This window comes from Hermetia illucens, chromosome 2 (genome assembly GCF_905115235.1).
Source record: "Hermetia illucens chromosome 2, iHerIll2.2.curated.20191125, whole genome shotgun sequence".
NCBI lineage: Eukaryota > Metazoa > Arthropoda > Insecta > Diptera > Stratiomyidae > Hermetia > Hermetia illucens.
The window spans coordinates 166,169,625-166,193,433 of record NC_051850.1 but is presented as its reverse complement, the minus strand read 5'-3'; the positions used below and the strand labels follow the sequence as shown (position 1 = coordinate 166,193,433).

The following is a 23,809-nucleotide window of genomic DNA, read 5'->3' as shown; positions in this document are numbered from 1 at the left end:
ACTCCAGGCAAATCAGTAACACATCAGATTTCCTCTGTTCGGCAAGCGATGGAAAAACTGTTGGAATATGGATATTAGCTGCACCATCTTTTCATCAACTTTAAAGGCGCCTATGATAGCATAGCCAGGGTAAAACTGTACACGGCCATGAGAGAATTCGGTACCTCGACGAAATTGATAAGACTGACTAGGCTGACCTTGACCAATGTACGAGGCCCGATAAAAACAGCAGGATCACTCTCAAGACCATTCGACATCAACAACGGTCTAAGACAAGGGGATGCCCTATCATGCGTTCTCTTTAACCTGACCCATGAGAAAGCGATCCGTGATGTTGAGGTAAATGAAAGAGGTGCGATCCTTTTTAAGTCCAACTAACTACTGGCCTATGCTGACGATATCGACTTCATGGGAAGAACCACCCGAAATATACAAACTGCCTTCATCCAGATCGAGCAAGCGGCAATCGGTGCGAGATCTTGTGCTGCACATCAATGAAGGCAAGACAAAGTATATGGTGGCATAGTCAGCACCAAAAACCAACCAACCAACAACAACAAACCGCACTGGTCAGACGGGAAGAATAAAGATGGGAGACTGTTATGACGGTTATTGGCAGCCAACAGAGCCTATTTCACCTTACAAAAACTGTTTCGCTCGACGTCTCACCATAGGGTCAAAGCTCTTACTGTACAAGACAATGATCCCCATGTATTCCTCGTAAACTTGGGTTCTTAGCAAGAAAAATTGCGAACTCTTGTCCGCGTTCGAGAGAAGAATCCTTCGAAGAATTTTTGGCCCCCTTGCGTGAGGATGAACGACTCCGTAGCCTACATAATGACGAAATCTATGAGCGATACCATGACCGTCCGGTTGTGGATAAAATCTGGCTCTCCGGCGGGTCACTTGATCCGCATGGATGAGGATGATCTAGCCCGGAAAGTCTATAAGGGCAATATCTATGGTAGAAAAAGAAGACGAGACAGACCCTGCCTGAGATGGAGCGATGGCGTAGGTCAGGACGCCAGACAACTTTTAGGGATATCGAATTGGTCGGCGCAAAACCGGGATGTCTGGAGTTCTTTATTAAGGCAGGCCTAGACCGGATACCGGTTGTTGCACCGTTGATGATGATGAGTAATGGAGGTTCCAAAGGATGTTAAAAATGTTGCAATTGTTAGTTTGTCACAGGACAAAGACGGTCAGGAAACTTTTAAGACGAGACAAACTGGAAATTAGGGTTTTGTTTAATAAGAGCAACGCACGCGGTTATGTGCTCGAACAATCACCCTATCCTCCATATCTACCCACATCCACCTTCAACTCTTTCTTTTTCTCAAGTAAAAGCTTCGATGTCAAAAATTGGAAGACAATAGATGGGCAACAACTCCTGCTGCTGTGTTTAGGAAAAAAATCATTAAACCATTTATTTCTTTACAATTTTTTTTTTGTACTTTCAATCATTCAATCATTCTCGGATCAACCCTTTTATTTACATAATTTTTCAAAAATTTATTCGGCAAAAGATTGAAGTTTGGACTTATTGGTCGGGCTGACGATGGTAGCACACTCCGGTGCGCTATCCCACTACTGCTTTCCACGGGAACTCTTGGCTGCTGGCTGTCGCCCCTGGCCCGGTTCGCTCCTCCTTAGCCAACCTGAACACCTGAGACTCCTCTCTGGCGCCCATATTGATGGTAAGCTTAGTGCGGACGCACCGTCCACATATCCTAATCCATCGCACAGGACCCCCGACCTCAGACCATCCTACAACCTGACCTCCGAGTAGCCGGATTACAGAAGACGCCACGCTTCCAGTCGAGAGTAGTTCACTTGAATTGTGAAGCGTTGATAAAGTTTATTGTTCTAATCTAAAAGAAATTAGTTACCCCTTTATAGAAAAGCTTTTTCAATAAAAAAAAGTTGACTGGTATCCAGAATTTCAATTACTTAAGCTCATTCAAATGAGAGTAGCATTTTTGTACTTAATGATTTCACAGTAAGTTTTCTATTATATACAAACTATAACAACAAAAAGATACGATATTTTTAGGAAAAGATAAGGCTTTGAGTAAGTTAGCCAGCACTTTTGCTATAACTATTCATGTCTGCTCTTCTACCAGACAGTTTAGCAGAACACATTCTAGGCTTTCATTTCCGTACACTTGGTTCGATTCTTCTCTTTCAGTTTTAACTCTTTTTTGGCATTTCAGAATAAATGATTTTCATAAAAACGTTTTTTTCGTCGTTCCGATTTGGGAAAATGTATGATTTCGAACATTCGTCTTCGCCTTCATTTAAAAGCATTAATATATTTTCAAAATTTGCAAGCCTCATTACAATTCCTTATAACGCAAAAACATGGAGTTATACTCATTAAAAAAGTGTGGTTGCACACATGGTATAGCCATATTCAACAATCTAGTTTCTTTTTTGTGGTTTTTCCAAAGTATGAGTACAAATCTGAAGTAATAGAGTGTATAAATCGTGAGTCAGAAATGCAATTGTCCAAAAATAATTGACGAAAAAATGGCCGGTTATGGGGAATTGAGTCAAGTTCGCTTGAACATTCATCCAGTAATTGACTGTTAAGCTATACATATGAGGTGGGCAAACAAATAGTTGCAGCAAAGGCGCTTACTGACTAAAAGCGTTATCTTTCTTTCTCAATGTCGCACATTTTTGCATTGATTACACACTATTGGAGAGTTGATACGATATCAATAAGCACAACAATGTTGTTGCCATTTGAATGAGCTTAAACGTCTGGAATACTCGTAAACAGTGAAATTTATTTATATCGAAAAAGCTGTTTATTTCTAAGAAGGTAACTAACTTCTTGTAGATAAGAAGAATAAATGTAAATAAGGCTTCGCAATTCAAGTGGGCTGCTCTCGACTGGAAGCGTGGCGTCTTCTGTAATCCGGCTACTCGGAGGTCAGGTTGTAGGATGGTCTGAGGTCGGGGGTCCTGTGCGATGGATTAGGATATGTGGACGGTGCGTCCGCACTAAGCTTACCATCAATATGGGCACCAGAGAGGAGTCTCAGGTGTTCAGGTTGGCTAAGGAGGAGCGAACCGGGCCAGGGGCGACAGCCAGCAGCCAAGAGTTCCCGTGGAAAGCAGTAGTGGGATAGCGCACCGGAGTGTGCTACCATCGTCAGCCCGACCAATAAGTCCAAACTTCAATCTTTTGTCGGATCGATTTTATGGATATAATTTTGTTATTGAAAATTCCCTATTGAGGGTTAATAAAACTGATCGTTAGAAAATGACTATATGTTTTTTTACGCCGAAATAGTAGTTTCACCTGCCAAATTACTATATCCGTTTAAAAAAATTAATTCGGAACTCTCATTTGTTAATTGTAATGGTTAAAAAATTGAATTCTCACAAGGGGGAAAAGAAAACGCGGTGATGTCATTGGGCCACCCATTTGAATCTTATCTAAGTGAATCCATTCGGTTAAGTGTTTGTTACTTTTCAAGTAATCAATCAGTTTTTAACAAGAATGGATAATCCTTCAAGTTACTTTACATTTCGGCAGCAATGGCAACCAGATATATAGCAAGTTCTGACATTTCTACTTCAACGGCAACAAAACGTACGTTTCTGAAAGATTCACAGGCAGCAAACAAAAATGGAATCGCACTGAGCGGGGTTCGAACCTTGAGTACGTTGAATATTTGGCAGTTTCTGTTCTCTTGTGACTTGATATGAACTTGAATAATAGTGACACAAAATTGTAACGCAATCGTATGTTATCAATTAAGATTAGAATTAAAGTTTAAAAAATGTTAACTCACATTGAAATGATCCTCACAATTTAAACCTCCAAAGGAGCTGGAAACTGGAACTCAAAAATGTTTCTGGCAGATGGTTGTGGAGTTATTTGTGCAGCAAGGCATGAAACAATATCTCATCGTCTACCTTAGCATTTCACGCGGGAAATTAATATTGACAATTTTGTATTTTTATGAGTTGAGACATCACACAACATGGCGGGGGCTTTTCAGTCTGTTTGAATTTGGTTGAAATGTAAAATGCTGATAATTTCAAAAACACATTTTTTTCAAAAACGTTCTTTGAGAGTTTTGTTAGATTGTACAATAGAAGTGATTTCCGTCATTAGTGAAAATGAAGCGGAGAGTCTATTCTACTAAATTTCCCAAAGCTCTTTTTGCGGGTCAGATGGACTACGTTTTATTAATAATTACTCTATTTCGAAGTAAATGGTTCTTCTTTATTAGAAATCTAAACAAGTTGGAAATTGGATAGTGCATTGTGTTATGAGCAGAATATATTTGCCATGCTGCTTTCTGATATACATGTACCTAGACTACCATAGCCTACTATTCCATACTTTGACTTTATAGCTTAACACCAAAATCTAAGACAATGCGCTAAGATATTAACCTCATGCCAGGAAAGTTATTTGTGTAGAACTGGGTCGGGGGTGAAAATGATTCGCACTCCTCTTAAGAATAGAAAAGCAAGCATATTTGTTAAAGTACTTAATCAGGGCGACTGTAAAAATGCTCTGAACCTGCGGGATATCATCCCCTATCCTCCCTCTCCACAAGCTTGACTATTTGGATATGACTCTGCGTAGAACAATGAACAAACTTTCATAAATTACTGCATATTGACTATGTACATATACAATTCATAAATTTATTAGATAAATGAATCCAATTGTGATAAAAAAAATATCTTGTGGACTTATCTAATGTGTTATATATTTCCCTTTTCAAAGACTTAAAAAGGTCGTATCAAGCTGGCAGTAAAAAAGAAAGGAATAATTCGATGTAGTTGAATAGATGCGAAGCAACTGTGTTGCCAAAGTGAGAGAACTAAGACTAAAATACATATATGTGCGGAAAATAAACGAGCCTACTATCTTAATTCCATACCAAACATTGTACATACTAAGACAAGACGCCTTATACGGGCAGCTGTATAAGATAAGGACGAAGAATCCAGCCACAGTATTCTCACCTTGCTGTAAAATCTAATTAAACGAACTTAAGGGTTAATATGTATATTATAAATTGTATTGGCTTATGAGAATGCGCGATGGCGAAATCTATCCCGGTTGGCCTAAGTCCGAATTTTATATGTCACATTTATGTTACGAAAATCTAAAGAAAGTGGCGGAATTAACAGTAAAAATCCACCCGTAATTAATGAAGCTCATGTGAAATGTGCAGTGGAGTATTTGCACGCTTCTATGTTAGAAACACTCTCGAATTTCCTGGGGGAGAGGGATCTTTTTGACATTTCAGTCCTTCTCATATCATTATATGTGATTCCATGTGTCCTTTAATCCGATGTATGGCAGTGCGAAGGAACATGAAGTTCAAGTTAAGAAAAGAACTAGGTGTTTTTCCTTATACTGTAAATATTTTTATTTTTTCTCCCGCATACAATTGTTTCGGAGACCACGTGCCTCCTTCCTTAGTGCTAGTACCTAATTTAGATCACGTGCCTAATAGAAATCTCTGAGAAAGGAGGCACGTGGTCTCCGAAACAATTGTATGCGGGAGAAAAAATAAAAATATTTACAGTATAAGGAAAAACACCTAGTTCTTTTCTTAACTTATATATCAACTGTAGCCAACTGTACTTGAGACCCGAATGCTGCAATGGAGATCCTGACCTACCGCACCCTCAATCAATGTGTCTTTTACTTTCGATCATTATTCCCCTGCGCAAATCTGAAGGCATGGTTTTGTAATCAAGTATGGCCTACGTGCTAAGTGTGGGTTGACACGCTTGATACATTTAGATGGCATCAAGTTGTATGCTAAAAGTCTATTGTAAGTAGTACACATATCTAGCCATGATATTCGGAGAGAATTTGGTCAAATGTCGAATCTAAGCCATGCACAAAGGGCATCAAGAGTAGTATGCTCGACATAGCATTGTTTATCTCCGAACCCAAGTTATGATCGAAATAGATTTCTACAAGTACCTAGGAATTCCGCAAGAAACCCACGGTCGACTTTGCGATTTGAATAATGCTCTGCTGTCCAAATTCCCGAAGTCCCAGATTGCGAACTGACTCCATTTTAACCATTTAACGGATCCATCTTTCAATCCTCTGTGTGAGGTGAGGTTAGTCCAAGAACGTATCGGTGAATGGAAGTCGAAGGCACATCAATTGTCTCTGGCAGCCATTTGTGGAAAAGATGGTCATGTGTTTGAAAATGATGTGCTGAGATTTAGGAATTTATGGGTGCTATTTAGGACGGCGTGGTCGCTACACGAGCTTATAAAAAGTTCATAATGAAAAGGCGGGTGGAGAACGACCAGTGCAGAATGTGCAGTTCGTAGTTAGAGATGTCAGACCATTTGATTTCTGGCTGGATTAAGATAGCACCGATGCAATAAACGGGCAGGCATAATGCTGTATTTAAGGTGATCAACCTTGCAATCACGAGAACATGCTCGGTTTACCGATATGAGCCACAGGGCGGACTCAATAGTTCTGCTTACAGCATGTATTGGGACCGGGAAATTTTACCCGAACGTCATATGCCACATATCAAGCGTGACGTACTGTCAATTGACAAGATGGGTCGCACCGCGTATATTATTGATGTTACTATCCACCATAATGCCACTGGCTCCGAAAATCAAAGAAATTTGGCATCTCGAAAGGGTGATTGTAGTTCCCATAATATTATCAGCTGCAAGAATTGTACTTAAATCTTAATGACCTGGGACTATAGAAAGATACTATTCTGCAAATGTGCTCAAAGTTGTCAGGGGCCCCTACGGGGCACTTATATATATTTTTTTTGGTAGTTAGAATCGTCCGAGCTGAAATGCTTGGCACTTAGTGCTAGTATTATTATCTATAAAAACCGCCATCTGCCGAGATTATGACAACTTGGAAAGAAAAAGAAATGCATGTGAACAGGGAAATGTACCTCACACATTCCAACCAGAAATTATTGAAAGCCTACAAATGCTATATTCTCCGTACGACGCACTCTCAATGGAGAAAATGTCCTTGCGGCTCGTTAACGTATCGGATTTCCCTTAGTGGATGTGATGCCACCCGTCGCAACTGGAGAACATCGGCACCAAAGATCTGAAGCGTCCATAGGCGAGGCTCCCTGGATTCCGCTTCCTCATTACAGGAGGGACACGTATAATCTTGAATAGTTCCTATTTTGAACATATGCCCAGCTACTGAATTATTTCCTGTTAGAATGCCCACAATACTTTTGCTTTTCGACAGGATAAACTTTGCGGTACGCATGTTCGGTTCTGGCAAAAAAAAGTTTTTGGTGTGTCGAGCAGCATTTAGGCTCTGCCACTTGTCATTGTGGGAAGCGTGTTCCCAGGTTTTGAAGACAGACTTAGCCAGTGCTAATTATACTCCAATTGCTGGTTCCTGTCCCGGCATAGAGGAGATTTACGGCTCTTTCGCTAAAGCATCCGAGATTTCATTTCCCTCTACGTCACAGTGACCAGGTACCCAGAGTAGTTCCACCGTATTGAATCTAGAGAAAGAGATCGAACGGTTTCTACATTCCTGAATGATTTTCGATGTGATCCAAGGACTACTCTACACCTTAAGTGCGACTTGGCAATCACTGCAAATTGCGATGCGCCTGTCTTTCAACCGCTCGTCAATTGTCCAGTTTGCCGTCCTTAGGATCGCATAAACTTCGGCTTGAAAAACCGTTGCATATTGTCCCAAAGAAAAAGTCCACTTCCCGTTTTTATTCGAGAAACTTAGACTCCAGCTCCCGAAACCTGTTCTGATTTTGAGTCATCGGTGTAGAAGACTTCCGTAGATCCCGCCACGCATTCCTCTAGGATTTCCCAGTTCTCTCTAAGCTTCAAGGTAACTTCATATCTTCTACCAAATAGATGTATGGGGACACAAGAATCGGAAGGTATTGTAAGAACTGGATTCAGTACTCCAAGTAACTACTAAAAGTTATTATAATTAGGCCATATTAGTAAAAATCAATTGTTTCACAACCCCAAAAGACGATGAGCAGCTGCTGTCGAATTTGAACATGATAAAATTCAGCAGCTTCTTTCGAACATGTGTACTATTTTTGTGTAGATTGTCTCGCGCAGCGTTAACCAAGGATCTGCGCATTGATTTCATTAAGTTAGTTAGGCATCTAGCTCCTTTTGAATGATCTATCTTTCTTTCCATTTTTATGGCCTCTCCATTGCACACATTTTGTGAAACCAAAAAGCACTCCGGCTTCTCATAGAGTATTAGCATTCCCGATTGCACTTATCATAAGTTCCTTTATCTCATTTGAAAGTGTTTTAGTACGAGGCATCTTTTAAAAATTGAAGAAAAAGTTTTCAAAGTTTTCACTAGTTAAAAATTTTACGATTTCAATTTTTGTTGGATTTTTTTTTGTTTTTTTTTAAATTTGAATTCAGAGCAATGATATCCATGCAAAAGAATGTACAGAAAGCTTCAACACATTTTTTTTTAAATACATCATACAAATAAAAATTTTACAACCATTTGATTATCTTCACAGAGAAGCTTCCAAAGTTTTGACCAATGCTGTATAGTCGCCATTTCTATAGCATAAGCGAATTCAGGGATTGCTGGTTGCCAGTCCGCAAACCTCTGCCCTTTTCATTCCCTAGCAGGAGTACCTTGAATACATTCTGCCCACCACAGCTTACAGGGGAATCACCACCTCAGCAATCGATGTAGAATCTATGCCACCTTTCCCCTGTGACGCTTAGGTGTTATACGGTCATTCAGACTATGCTGACTCTTCCTTTCTCTTATTCCAAACGAGCCTCCCAATTATTGGAAAAAATCGATATTTGAAGGAAATCTGTTGAATAAATTCACCACTTATTTGTTTATAATTTAGCTGAATCAAATGCCTGCTTGAAATCCTCTACAACGCAGTTTGACAATATCTGAATTATCAGAACCTTTCATTTAGAAACCATCTAACAGTTCAATTATTTTAAAGAGCAGGTCCACCACAGGAATGTTTGTGAGATAATATTCTGCAGAGTTCAATAATGCTTAGATCAGGATTTTTATATATCATCTTTGTCAGAAAGACGAAACATTATGAAGATTTTGGTTGCTAGCATATTCAGCGTTTAACAGCTGAAAGCCTCTCGCATTCAGCTATCAACAATGGAAATTCCCCGACAGTTTGACAATATTTCCTTTTGTTGTAGCCAACCAGCTGTCTAATTGCAGGGCGACTGTCATATGTGTAGGAGATACAGAAATAGGCGGTTCTCTAGTCAGAGTTGTGTAGTGCCCCGAGTTGTATTCAACAAGCTCTAGATTATAGTTTTGGATAGTTAAAGACTTACACAAGTAATTCACTTCATCTGTAACGAAAATGGCAAGTGATTTAGATTTGGACAAATGCTACCAAACAATATTGACATTGGTCGATGAAGCCGGCAAGGTAATTCGTACTTCGATTTTGATTGTTAATTGAATTAAAGTATTTTGGTTTCGATGTCGTAGATAGTTGCAAGCCGTAATTCGGAGCGGAAAAGTTATGAGCAAAAATCAGGCGATATTGATTTGTTGACAGTTACAGATAAAGAGGTAGAAAAACTACTTATCGACAGAATTAAGGCAGATTTTCCCTCTCATAAGTAGGTTCGATTTATCTCAATTGATTCACAATATAATGTGCTTTTGTAAAATGCAGATTCATAGGGGAGGAAGGGTCCAGCTCTGGGGAATCGAAATGTGTTCTCACGGATGATCCGACTTGGATAATTGATCCTGTCGATGGCACCATGAACTTCGTCCACAGCTTCCCGCATTCCTGCATTTCGGTTGGCCTATTCGTTAATAAGGTTGGCTCAAGTTATATCTAATCGTTTGTGGTGTGTCACAGTAGAGTTTGGTTCTATGCAGGTGCCTGAAATTGGTGTTATATACAATCCCATGTTGAATCAGAAGTTCACAGCCCGTCGAGGCAAAGGAGCATTCTACAATGGAAATCCAGTTCACGTCTCAGGAGAAAAAGAACTCAGCAAGGCATTGATAACCAGTGAATTCGGAAGTTCCCGAGACCCCGAAAAGATGCAAGTTGTTAACGAAAACTTCCAGAATCTCTCCAAAATAATTCACGGGTAAGTTCCTTCCTCCAAATCCCGCTTCATATGAGCACTCATTTTTTTGCTCTATCATTTTCAGATTTCGCATACTAGGAGCATGTGCCCTGGATATGTCAATGGTGGCTATCGGAGCGGCCGATGCATGCTACGAGATGGGAATTCACATATGGGATATCGCTGCTGCCATTCTCATTGTTCGAGAAGCGGGTGGAGTCGCAATCGATCCTAGTGGCGGAGAATTGGATGTGATGTCGAGAAGATGCTTAGTTGCTGCGTCGCCGGAACTGGCAGCAGCAATCGCCAAAAATTTGAAACAATACTATCCAAAGCCACGAGATGATGAATGTTAATCGTTGTAGATGTTTTGCTGGATACGGACCACCATAACCACTGGAAATGATCCGTGCCCCAAAGGAGTAAGAGTAACTAACAAATGGCGGCACTTTCTCAGGTGTTTCCTACTTTGTCTCACCATAATTAACTAAAATAAAGCGTGATGTTGATCAAAATAGTTTGTTTTATTAAAAATATGAGGAAATGGTATTGTCTGGCCATAATTGGCTTACTCTGTTTACGATTATAAACATGTACATGATCACGGTAATGACTGGTTAGTCCTATAGACAAATTCTGTTACTATGGCCATATACATGCTCAGAGGAGGCGGTGAGGAAGACGGGGCGGCAACCCTGTTGGCCAAACAAAAACCAAGTGGCCGAGGAGAACCTCCATAGTGGTGGCACCGGGAGACGCTGTACTCACTTTGGCTTGCCCTGCCGTAATGCAGTAGGCGAATGCCGTCTAATCAGGGCGATCAGACCCGAGTCTGCGCGGGGACTCATCTGAAGTGGCAAATTGGTCACGAAACCTCATCAGGGGTATACTGGTACCATGGAAACCGAGATAGCCCCTCGACTCTCATACTTCGGGTGAACTCCCGTTGTATGTGAGTACAGCTCGGTTATTTGCGGTTGGTCCCCTAGTGGGAGCTTCATGGGGGTTGTTGGTTATGCTCAAGCGAGAAGAGACCTTCGCGCCTCGGCATTTAACAAATATAGATAATAAATTTGAACATTTTACCCATGAGTAAAAAAGGCGACCCCTCACTGCGTAGAATAGCTGTAAAGCCCCTCATTGATCTGAAAACGTTTTTCAATCACGAAATATCACGAAGGTTGAAGGTATCTGAAACCACTGTACGACTTATAAAGAAGAAAGTGGAGTCAGGTCATAAACTAAGCCCGAAACGAAGGAATAGATGGTGTGGGAAAGATATCTAAGGAAAATTTGCCTAGAAAACAGTGGTAGCACAAGTCAGATAAAATCTCAACTGGAAGATGCTAATGTAATTGTGTCTGAGCGCACTGCACATAGAAAATTGAAGGATTTACATTTAAAGGTCTGCCGACCCGCCAAGAGGCCCAAGTTAATGGCTGCGATGAAAGCCAAGCGTCGGAAATGGGCAAGATAGTGGCGTCATAAAGATGCCAACTTCTGGGAATCGGTAAGTTGATATTAGATGCATCATTTTCTATGAAATAATGAAGCACTGATACGTAGGATATTCATTTATTTTTCTATTATTGATAGGTCTGCTTTAGCGATGAAAGCACATTTGAAATTTTGCAGAATAGAACTCAGTTTGTGCGCCGTCGGCCTGGAGAAAAATTTAATCCTGACTGCATTGTTCAAACTGTGAAGCACCCTACAAAGGTTATGATCTGGTCAGTTACCAGCAGCAAAGATACTGGACGTTTGTACGTGGTAAAAGGCATTATGAGGCAAGATCAGTTCATAGAAATCTTGGAAACTCGGTTGGTTCCTCAGCTCAGAGAGTGGTTTCCGAATGGGGAGCCATACATTTTCATGCAGAATGGGGTTCCCTGCCACACGGCGCGATCTGTGAAAACTTATTTGCGAGAGCAGAATATTTCTCTATTGGATTGGCCGGGTAATAGCCCCGATATGAACCCAATTGAAGATGTTTGGGAGCTGATGAAGAGGGAAGTGGCTAAAGAGGTGATCACAACCAAAATTCAGCTTGTAGAAAAAATAAACCATGTGTGGAACTATCATCCTCAATTGCAGGATACAGTACAATCTTACATTGGCAGCGTGCCGCGCGGAATTCAAGCTATCATAGCGGCAAAAGGTGGCTCAACAAAATATTCATATTTTATGGCATACATTTCAAAGTTCTTTAGCAGTTAATAAATACATATTTTTTTTAAAAAGTTGATGTTTTATTTTTGTTAACAATTAGGTTATTAAATATATTATACATATAAATTACAAAAATGCGTCTATTAATAAATTTTAAAGCTGAAAAACACCCGATAATTAAGATTTTGCATAGAATCTGCAGTGCGTCTAATAATATGGCCAGGGACTGTATGAAATTAGGCCCGTCGAGAGAGAATTAAGTTCCGCCATGTCCAGAACTTTCTTGGGCAACGCTAATAGATTATCGAAATTGTATTTAGATATAGTTTGGAATATTTAGTAAAGTGTTTTTTTCTGAGTCGTTCTCACAAAAGAAAAAGACAATCCCAAAAAACGGCCTTCGCACGGGATGACCTCCTTAACTGTGCAATTTCGGCAGGCTCTCTCGTGCGTGCATCTTTTTCGTTTACGACCCTGCCTATGATCAGATAGTTTTTACAAGGTTCGACCAGTGATATTTGAAAGTCGCATTTGTGATTATATACGGGTTTTCCTGATGATAGATGTTACCTTAAGTTTTTATCCTGCTTTGCCATATTTTTCTTTCCACCATATAGTAAATTTTACCAAAATGTATGTTTCTATGACTTGAATGGTGATTAGGCTTTCATAGCATAGTCTGCGATTGCAACGTTAATCATTTTTGATTATAGTCATAATCATTGATTACGATTATGCCCAACTGCGTCTAGGAAAATGTGGACTGGAAATTGTTTGCTCACGCAACATATGTGTGAGAGGTGGCAATCTAACAATCAACTGAAATATTGTAGAGTCATCATGTGATGGGTAAGTGTTGATTTCAAGTGAACGCTTCAATGAGCAAATATTCTCAGTTCCCCTCGTAATCAGCTAGATATCACTACATCATTCTCTGCAAGTATAAACGACCTTGGCCGTGCAACTTTTAATAATGTTCCTGATAATATGATAATGTAATGATTGTCTGTCCTTATTACAGTCCGTCGAGGCTTTGGAGTTTATCTTTCAGTGCTTTTCTCAGATTTTCAGTCTTCACGCGAATATGTGGTGTTGGAAAGTTTATATCAACTTTGAGAATACATACAATGACTTTGTTGTTTCATCATTGGCTTCTCGAGTTTAAGCTTTATCTGCGGAAGTCGTGTTCGACCTGGTCTTTGAGATGGTCTTCTGACATCAAGCAGAAGAATGAGCTGGGTAAAGTTTTTCCTGACCTATTATCTTATATGCTAGAGGCTTGGATTTTTTTGCAATATAATTTGAAAGTTGGAAGATGCACATGGAAAGGTTTTTTAAATCTAATTTTTGGTTTTGTTTTAATTTAACCAATTGAGATGGTTTTCATTACAAAAATTCTTATGTTGTTTTAATAAGGGTGCGGGCGCATATACACAATTTTCTTATTAAGTCTGTTGAATATTAATTTTACCAAGTAAATTTAGTGGTTTCCCTAAATTCCCAAATATTATTGGGTTTATGAAGTAGTAAGTTTCTTTTTACAATCACTCAAATATTTTCAATAGAGTTGTTTGCAGGCCATGGTAGGCTCCCATTCCCTAAAGTATCTTTATATTCCATAACCTATACCATGTTATTCCTTGGTATCAGTAAATCCCAATGCCGCCTAGAAAGAATATTAATTTTCCTTCGATTTAGGCAACTCCCCGTCTCACTGGTACTCCCGAATATTTGGAAGATCGCCCTCCTTGTTTGTACCTGTATGTGCAGAACAGAGGAGTTAATCTCAGAAGGACCTCTAGCAATGCCGTTGGACAAGTTCTCATTGCCCCTCTGATACACACGCAAGCCAGTTTTTGAAGTTTGTATAACTACCTGACTGTTACCGGCCCATAGGGAATCATTGGCCGTACAGTGTATATCTAGTGCAACATTTTCGGGATGCATCCCGATTTTTTCCCAGCAATGTAACTCGCTTCACTACCATGCCAATATAATCTATGTCAATGGCTCTCAGGTGATCAAGCTTGTGTCTCCTAGTGAATGGTGCTATATTGGTCTTGGCTGGATTGATGCGCAGCCCGGCCTTCCTGCACCAGTTACTGCAGTTCGGTTTCGATTCTGTCACATAGGGAATCCTCATATTTGTCCCTACAGATTTCAATGCATTTCAGTGTTTGTTAGCTCCTCTAAGAGTTCATCAACTACCAACTCCACATTAATGGTGATAATACCCCACCTTGCGGACAACCTTGAGTAGTGTTCATCTTTTTCCCTTCAGCCTTTGTCCGCTTCACAAGGGCGGTCGGGTTCATCGTGATCGGTTTCGCCATTTGGCCCTATCAAATGCGTCGTTTACAATCGACTTCGATGTTCAGACTAATCTTGGCAAGTGAATTCCCGTTAGCGCGAATTACATGACCATACCATCGAAGACGCCTCTCTCGCAATTTTTCCACGATCGGTGCAACTCCATAACGATCGCGGATATCCTCATTTCGGATGTGATCAAAACGTGTCACGCCACTAGTCCAATGCAACATCTTCGTCTCCATTATCGCAAAATGCCGCTCATTGTCTTTTATAGTCGGCCAACACTCAGAAACGTAGAGAGCCACTTGCCTGTTTCATGGGGATCGGTCGTCAAAAATTCAGTTTCATTTAGATTCAATCTGAAACCGTGTTGCATAAGGCGATCATTCCATTTTTGGAGAAGTTGCTCAAGATCATTTTTGTTATTAGATACTAGGAAACCACCATTTACATAAAGTAGTGTATAGTGCGTTGGATGTTGGATGTCGTAGAGCATACCAGATGAGTTCGTGTGGCACACGGTCATACGCTTTCTCTAGATCCAGAAATGCATGTAAAGAGGGCGATACTTTCACGGTGTTTCTCCTTGAGTAACTGCCCAGCGTGTATTGCGTCAGTAATTCCTCAGTTTCTGACAAATCGGGTTTTCAAGGTATGGGAAAGTAACTGGATCGGACGGAACTTTAAACATTCTGCTGGACTACTTTTCTTTTTCCACTTTCTTTACTGAGCCACAGTGTTGGGTTCCAGCTCTTCGCTTTCCAGAGCTCAGATGCAATGTCGTCAGGTCAGGTGAGGCTTCGTAGCTAGAGCAACTTCAGATGAGTCCGCTGCAGACTCGGGTCTGATCGCCCTCCTCGAGCACGTGAGGAAGTTGCGCTGACTGGTGGAACTGCTCCAATGTCGGCAATGATTATGGAAGTGGAGGATGAGTAAATTCTTCTACCCGTTGCGGCTCGATATTTGATAAGCAAAGTACCGTTCTTGTGATTAACACAACAGAAGTGTTTTATATCCTATGGGCGTTAGTTTCGGCTGTTGCAAAGTCGTCACAGATCTCTCTCACCATTCCGAGTGTCCAGTTTCTCGTAAAGATTTTTGTAATGGCCCGCTTGGGTGACAGCGACTGCTTTCTTTGCTTCCCAGTTGGCATTCTCATAAATTTACAGATTGGCCAGCGTTTTATCGTCGAGAAATCTGTGCTAGAGGCGTTTATTTTCACGCACCTTTATTTCAACATCGTCATTCCTAAGCCAAGTATCTCGGTTGATGTACTGCTTACCCGGCTCGGTGACCCCGAGCCGTTGCAGAGGTCGCTTTGTGGATCGTGTCTTTCATTTGGTTTCACGATTCTTCGATATTCGTAATGGTTGGTAATCGTGTAAGTGAGATCATATCTTCTTTTTTCTCACGAAATCGCCACCATTTAATGCGCGGCGGGCCAGTGCGTTCCTCACGCTGCTTCATAGGTAGCTTAATTCGCAGAATGGCAATCAACGGCTGATATTGAGTTGCGATGGTCTCATAGGGAACGACTTTGCAATCAGTTACGGTGGTAAAATGTCGGCGTCTTCTGAGAATATAGTCAGTTTGCGTTTTACTGTTCCGACTGTAAAATGTAGGAAATTGAGACAATCGTTTGATGAACGATGAACCATGTATTCATAAATACATAAGTAAGCCACCCTTATTGGGCGCTCCGAACCCCTTTCCCGCACGGCACCTGTTACCGTCTATCTTTTCACCCACACGGCCATTAAAGTCATTGGCAATGATGATATAGTCGTCAGGAGGCACGTGACAAGTCTTTTCATCGAGAAGTAGCCAGAAGGCATCTTTCTCGGCATAAATAGTAAAAGAACCTATCAAAACAGAGGATAGGTAATAACAACATTATTACATCAAAAAGCTTGGCCTGCCCGAAATTAATTTACTTCAGGAAAAATTAATGTGAAACATACATTTTTAGTGGATCCGCAAAATGTAATTTCAGCACCATTACACAATGACAACAATATAACACATTAAATTGGGCCCATAATAATAAAAGATTCATTATCAGCTGTTTGCAGGCTATAGATTGCATAATCAGCTTGAGTTACAAGTTATGCTGTTGGTTCGTACTTGAAAACCATTATCTTCCCAATTAATAAACGCTGCAACTTATAATAACGCAAAATTCCAATATTTTCCTATTCCGTGCCCCTTCATACTCGTATAATCAGTGAATGACTGGAAATCGCCACTTATCTAACCACATTTTATCAGAAGAAAAATTCTGCAAAAAGTAGGACCCCAATAGGAAAATATTTTCTACGACTTCGCGGTCAGTTTAAGCGGTAAAGATAAAAGATGATTTATGTGATACAAAAAGTAATTTTGCAAAAAGATTGAGGTCTGGACTTATTGGCCGGGCTGACGACGGTAGCACACTCCGGCGCGCTATCCCACTACTGCTCACCACGGGAACTCTTGGCTGCTGGCTTTCGCCCCTGGCCCGGTTCGCTCCTCCTTAGCCAACCTGAACGCCTGAGACTCCTCCCTGGCGCCCATATTGATGGCGAGCTTAGTGCGGACGCACCGTCAACGTATCCTAGTCCGCCGCACAGGACCCCCGGCCTCAGACCATTCCACAACCTGACCTCCGAGTAGCCGGATTACAGAAGACGCCACGCTTCCAGTCGAATGCCAATGTTTTCAATTGTCACGTGCTTGTTCCGATGGTTTGTATCTTCACTACGAAAGTATCTTTCAATCTAAGTATATAAAAGTAAAAGCTCGTCATAGATTGTGTGAGATGTATTGACTGACATGCAACATTGCAGAAAGAATGGGAAATTCTTGAGAAAGAAATCAATATTACAATGAAACATTGCTATTTGCAATTGCATTAATTGATTTTTTATGAGTACGGATGTTGTTCAATGAATGAAGTTAGACTAGAAACCAGAAAACATTAAATTGAATTTAACTATTTCATAAAATCTGACTGTACTCTATCTTCGGATTCTACCGGGTTTGAACCGCGGGCTTTAAAGTATGTTCATATTTCAACGGTTCAACGGTTTTTAAGGGTTTGTGTAAAACAAAACCTTATTAAAATTTACTGAAACCCCCCCCCCCCCTTAAATTCATCTTAGGATTTCCGAATTTTATATCAGCATAGAGGACAATATTTCGAATATACATGCTAAATTCCATGGAAATCTCGCCATTAACGCCAGTAATAGCAGTTCAAACTTAGCAATTTCGCGCGAATTAACTGCTTCCAAAGCCGCGGAAATAAGATGCTGACGTCATTATTAACGAGAATAATTGACATTCCCGTGAAATATGAAAGTCGCATTTATGAAGAATCTACTTCTCTTTATCCCTTTTAAGGTTTCGTGTAGAACACTTAAGTGAAATCTAATCCTCGAGAGATGTCCCATTCCGGTATCTGCTCAAATAAATTTACTAATAGTATATTACCAACTTTTAGAAATTGACTGAAAGACTCCCCTTAAGTTCATCCTAGGTGTACTAAATTTTGAACCGCGATTTAATCAGCCAATGAAGAACTACGTTATGCTCCTCACATGGGGAAACACAAAACCTTTTGTACCTGAAACGTCAAGCTTCCGGTTTCCCGACTTGTTTTATATGAACCGCATACTGCCATCTGTTTCTGTTGGCAGTACCTTGTTTTATAACAGGAAACTCACGGGATAAGACGCAGGCTGTTTCACTGTGCGAGAAACAAGTGAATTTTTCCAATGTTTTTATTGTGTGTCACGTTTTTCGTTATTTTGTGAGTTCTTTTCACTTATCTGATAGTTAAATATGTTTATATTATTTATTATAGAATAATTATGAAAATCCAAAGAGAGTTTGTAATTATCTCACACGGTGTTAGCGTGACGCCAATCCGCGCAAAATAGTGCTACTGAGCTTATGTGCAACATTTTTTGTGGGGTGGTGTGTAACGCTCATTCTTCGATATTTTATCATTATTTTATAAAAAAAAATATATCTATTTTAAGTGTTTTAATTCGTTTTCGAACGTTTCTAGGAACTATGCTATGAAAATATTATATCAAAATAAAGCTGTTGGTGTTCCGGTTAACTTTGAACCAATTTGGGCAGCAATTAAATTGGTGAAAGGCGGTCATCCAATAGAATGGATTGACCATTCGACTAGCGATGTATGATCCGTCCATGTTTAATTGGCCATTTCTTCCGATTTATATATTTAATTCGCCAGAGGAAAATGAACTGATTTTGTACGTTGTGAAATGTCCGAAAATGAATGATGGCCTATCCATAAATGATATTTGTAGCTTGGCTTACGAATATAGGAGAAAGTGGGTGTGTGCGATACCGGAACGGTGGACGGAAGTTGGTAAAATGACCACAGATTGGTATTACAGCTTCCTGGGCCGCCATCGCAATATATCGTTGCTGCAACGATCGGAAGGATTTTGCAAAGCATCGGTAGACGTTTTTCGCTAATTTGAAAGCTATCTTGGAGAACACACAATTTGCGGAATACGAAATCTGGAATATCGATGAAAGTGGCTTCACAACTATACCGACTCAACCTGTGAAAGTGGTCGCACAGAAAGGGACCAAACTTGGTTCTTTCCATGTAGGCGCTGCTGGTAATACCATTCCACTTTTTTTTGTTTCCTCGCAAAAACATGAAATCCATTTTCGCGGCTGGATTTTATCGTTTTCCTGAAGTATTTCATGAAGTCCACTTCGGCCTCGAAAGACAAACCGCTGCTGTTAATCATGGACAATCTCATGTCACATGTTTCGATTGATGCTATCGATCTGTGCATTGATAATGGCATTACTGTCTTGACAATGCCGCCTCATTGTAGCCACTGCATGCAACCGTTGGATGCGTCTGTTTTTGGTCCCGTCAAAAAGTCATACGCGGTGAAACTCCATGAATGGTATCTCAGTAATGCTGGGCAAAAGTTCGAGATACACCATGTAGCGTAGTGGAGTGATTGACAAGGCCTTAATTCAGAGCTGGACGGTCTTGAATATCCGAAAAGGCTTCTCATCAACGGGCATTTTCCCTCCAAATTCTGACATATTTTCAGCTGACGATTTTTTTGTGGCAGACATTAGCAGTGAGAATCTAATGGCAAAAGAACCCGATAAAGAGGGAAATGTGTGCAATATGGTTTTCCTAGACAACGATATGGACATTGGTCGCACTGGAATGGTGCCAACAATAGTCTGATATTGCAAGCACATCAACTGCAACAGCATCTGCATGTTCTACGCTCACCACAGCGTCCACATCCCAATCACTTCAGACAGCATTAGTTGGCGTTGGCACAGTTCGTTTTGCTCCCACACCAAAAGCCAATCGTGGCAGAAAATCGTTGAAAAGCAGCATTATGGCATCGTCACAAAATCGCTCTGATTTGCAAAAGAAATCCAATGAACGCGCCAAGAAAAATTTGACGCAATTACCGTGGAAGCAGTTCAAAGATAACATTCAGCCACCCGAAAAACGTAATCGCAAGTCCTCTTCATCAGATGAAGAAGTTGGAGGCTTTTGTCCGCCATGAAAACGAGTTTTGTCAAAAAAAAAAAAAATGAATCGAAACAATTTAACTTACTGCAGCACTTATCAATATAATCTAAAATGTGTTGACATGTAAGGTCGCAGCTACTTCACTTGTGCTGCTTGTTTTTCTCTTCAAACTCCAAAATTTGATTAGTTTCTCTTTAAGAAGTTCATATTTATGTAGATATCATTGCATTACCTGATTTTCACCCGGGATGGTTCAACCCCATATTTTGGAAAAACTCCAAAAACGAACTTTCAGAAAATTTGAAGAATTAATAGAAAAAGATCTAAATTTAAAAAAAAGTAATGATGCAGAAACTTAGTATTTTGCCTCCTTTATATGATACAACCATTTTATGTGCAAACATTTAATTTCCGGATATTTTTCCGGAGTGACTCTAGGTGCTGTCCGCCACGGCCGACAAATCCTACGAGGTGTACGCGCGCCCCTTGGTCGCGAAAGTGTCTAGAGATACACGTCGGGAGGTGGAAGACCTTAGGTCAATGGCAACCAAACTTGCGGATGCGGTCTCTAAACTGATGGCTACTGTAGATACTTTGCGTTTGGGAGGTAGATGTCGATCGCAGTCACGTTCGAAATTTGCTTCCTGAAGAAGGCGTTCGGATAGTCGCAGTTCGGGATCCTCATCGGCCCCAAAAATTTGCTGGTACTACCATAAATTCGAGGCTCAAGTTCCTAAATGTACCACCGATGCAATTTCAAAACGACGAAAAACTAGGCTCACTTGGTGCCTCGGCGGCGACCATCCGAAGAGCAGTACCACATCGCCTTATAATTTTCGACCGTTCTGAGCAGACGTTGCTTTCTGGTCGACTAGGATACTCAGGCGTCGGTTCTCTCCGTACCCCGTCTAAACACTTGAAGCCCGCAAAACTTGAGACTTGCTGCCGCAAACTCCTCTACCATCCACACTTACTGCTACAGGCAGGTGGAGGTGAGTCTCGGATTGCCCCAAAGTTTTCGTGGCGATTCTATTTGGTTGACATTAGCACCCCCCTTTTAGGCACATACCTCTTGTGTTACTATAGGCTGTTGTTGGACTTGCAGAATAAAGCTTTGATAGACCCCGTAACCTCTTTAAAGTCGTCAGGAAAAATTTCCACGTAAAAGACACTCTTTCCATTGTTTTCGAGAACATTACCGACTATCGCATTCGTGAACTCTTCCGAAAATAACGCAAAATCACTACTGAAAGTAGTGGTCTCAAAGTTGTCCTATCTTTATTATTCTCGTTCGGCCAATGCGATTCGATGTTGTTCGTTCTTTGGTTTTTGGTCCTGACGTTGCCACCATATACTTTGTCTTGCCTTCATTGATGTGCAGCCCAAGATCTCGCGCCGCCTGCTCGATCTGGATGAAAGCAGTTTGTACGTCTCGGGTCGTTCTTCCCGTGATGTCGATATCGTCAGCATAGGCCAGTAGTTGGGTGGACTTAAAGAGAATCGTACCTCTTGCATTTACCTCAGCATCACGGATCACTTTCTTCAGGGCCTGGTTAAAGAGGACGCATGTCGTAGACCGTTGTTGAATGGCCTCGAGAGTGATTGGTCAGGGTGAGGCTGGTCAGTCTTATCAGTTTCGTCGGGATACCGAATTCTCTCATGCCCATGTATAGTTTTACCTTGGCTGTGCTGTCATAGGTGGCTTCATAGTCGATGAAAAGATGGCGCAGCTGATATCCATATTCCAACAGTTCTTCAATCGCTTGACGCTGGGAGAAAATCTGATCTGTTGCTGTTTTGCCTGGAGTGAAGCCTCTTTGGTATGGGCCAATGATGTTCTGGGCGAATGGGGCTATCGGGCCTACCAAGAGAGCGGAGTATGTATGGTTAAAGAGAGGCTTGGGTATTACCAGTGCCATCAGCATGACATCCAGCAGCTCTAAATGCATTACTCAATTGGCAGCCCTTAGACATATATATTCAGAGTACTACAATGAGAGCAACTTATAGACTAATTTGTTTAGTTCTATGCAGGAAAAAGAGGACTTGGGGGACATAGAACATTAAAAGAGTTTTTGCAATGCCTTTTAATTTTTAGATCCCCAAACATCTGCTTGGTGGAGAAAACTGGGACGAACTACAAAAAAAAGTCAACAATTCTACGCCAACCGCTTAAAACAGGGTTCTGGAGCAAGAGTCTACTTTTCGAATAGGAACCTGGGTGATTGACGAGCGTTTAAAGGGCAAGTACATCGCAATCTGCAGCCTTAGTTAGGCTGCAGTAAAGATGTTAAGCAGTCATTTGATCATCTCAAAAATTGTTCAGGAATGTAGAAACCGACTGAATTCTGTTTCCTCCTTTGAAGATTTTAGGAGGCATTTGATTTTGAATAGAGAGAAGTTAGTCATTCTGAGTTCTGAAGCCTTCGTAATAATCACTCTTCTATACTATACTGGAAATCTCTATTAATGGAAATTCAAAACACGCACAACTTTTGATCCATTTTTATAGCTCGGAAAGTCGCAATCTTTTCACCTGTAGAACAGACCACAAGCAGATATTTTATCATAAGACAAAATCAAACGACTTTTTAAATTATTGTAAAATCAATTCATTTATATATTTCATCCCAGCAATTTCAGTATCGGCTTACACTTTGTAATAATTCATACCAAATTGAAAGATTAAAGCGAAAAGTTTTTTAATAATACCATAAAAATACATAAAGTTAACATTTGATACCAAATCTTCCAGCTCTCCCAAAAGATACAGTTTTCTCGTTAAAAGAACTTTGACTTATTAATATATATTTGAAAATATCATTACGCACAACTACTTTACAGATTGATTGTTTAAAATTTCATTAATAGTTTCACAGATATATTTTATTGGCTTCAATATTCGTCTATAATAAGATATTAGGTTTGTCCTTTTTTAATGAGTTCTAAAAAAAGTCACTACTAACATCCATTTTCATTAATTTTTCTATTTTTTTTCAAGTAGATTTGAATCTTAAAAGTTATTATTTTTGAAAAAAGTTTGACACATTCATAATGATAGACTATATATATTTATATATACTTTCTTCAGACCATATATTTTGATAAGAGCTTGATAGCTTCCTTATCGTATCAATAATTTTAGTAAAAATGTTCTCAAAGCACTGCTAAAAACTTGTTTATCTTTTTGAATAATAACTAATCAACTATAATTTATGCATTTATGTTGAGCTTGTAATAAGTTATGTTTTGTAAATTTGAATATTAGTACATATTTCAGAAGATACAATATTTTGGTTTTTCGTACGCCCATTCGTTAAGTTATTTATCTAATGCAAAACATATTTTACAAATATAGCACCGTCATTACATTATTAATAAAATATTCCAGATTCACATTACACTTCCAAAAGCGTGAAATTATAGATATGACCATCATTAACTGTAAGAACTATCGTAGATCACTAAATTGCAATTCTTATATATCTACAGCGAAGCAAAAATAAATGTTAATCTATTGGGTGAAGAATCTTATTTCAACCGTGTCAAGTATCTAATATAATTCAATGATAAACTCGATTTCACTGCAAAATTTCAAAGGGACCGAGAAATGAATAACACCTTCCAGATATAAACCATGTCAAACTAATTTAGAGAAGTTCACAGTGAACAACTTAAAGCGAAAAGTAGAAA

The 23,809-nt window shown here is 40.0% G+C and overlaps 1 protein-coding gene and 1 long non-coding RNA gene across 2 annotated transcripts; both read left to right on the top strand.

Moving 5' to 3' along the window:
* Positions 1 to 2,685: 2,685 nt before the first annotated feature.
* Positions 2,686 to 3,195, top strand: LOC119649220. Its single transcript, XR_005249106.1, has 2 exons — positions 2,686 to 2,827; positions 2,885 to 3,195. It is a non-coding gene; the product is annotated as an uncharacterized LOC119649220 (long non-coding RNA).
* A 6,031-nt stretch (positions 3,196 to 9,226) lies between these two features.
* On the top strand, positions 9,227 to 10,607 carry LOC119648167 (inositol monophosphatase 1). The gene is made up of 5 exons (XM_038049746.1): positions 9,227 to 9,437; positions 9,500 to 9,633; positions 9,690 to 9,840; positions 9,902 to 10,119; positions 10,184 to 10,607. Exons 1-5 carry the CDS (start codon positions 9,369 to 9,371, stop codon positions 10,452 to 10,454), a joined length of 843 nt encoding a protein of 280 aa, XP_037905674.1. The 5' UTR covers positions 9,227 to 9,368; the 3' UTR covers positions 10,455 to 10,607.
* Positions 10,608 to 23,809: the final 13,202 nt, after the last annotated feature.

Coding starts and splice junctions, on each gene's coding strand:
- LOC119648167 (XM_038049746.1), top strand. CDS start 9,369: ATGGCAAGTGATTTAGATTTGGACAAATGCTACCAAACAATATTGACA. Junction 9,438..9,499: donor TGGTCGATGAAGCCGGCAAG/GTAATTCGTACT, acceptor TCGATGTCGTAG/ATAGTTGCAAGCCGTAATTC. Junction 10,120..10,183: donor CTCTCCAAAATAATTCACGG/GTAAGTTCCTTC, acceptor TATCATTTTCAG/ATTTCGCATACTAGGAGCAT.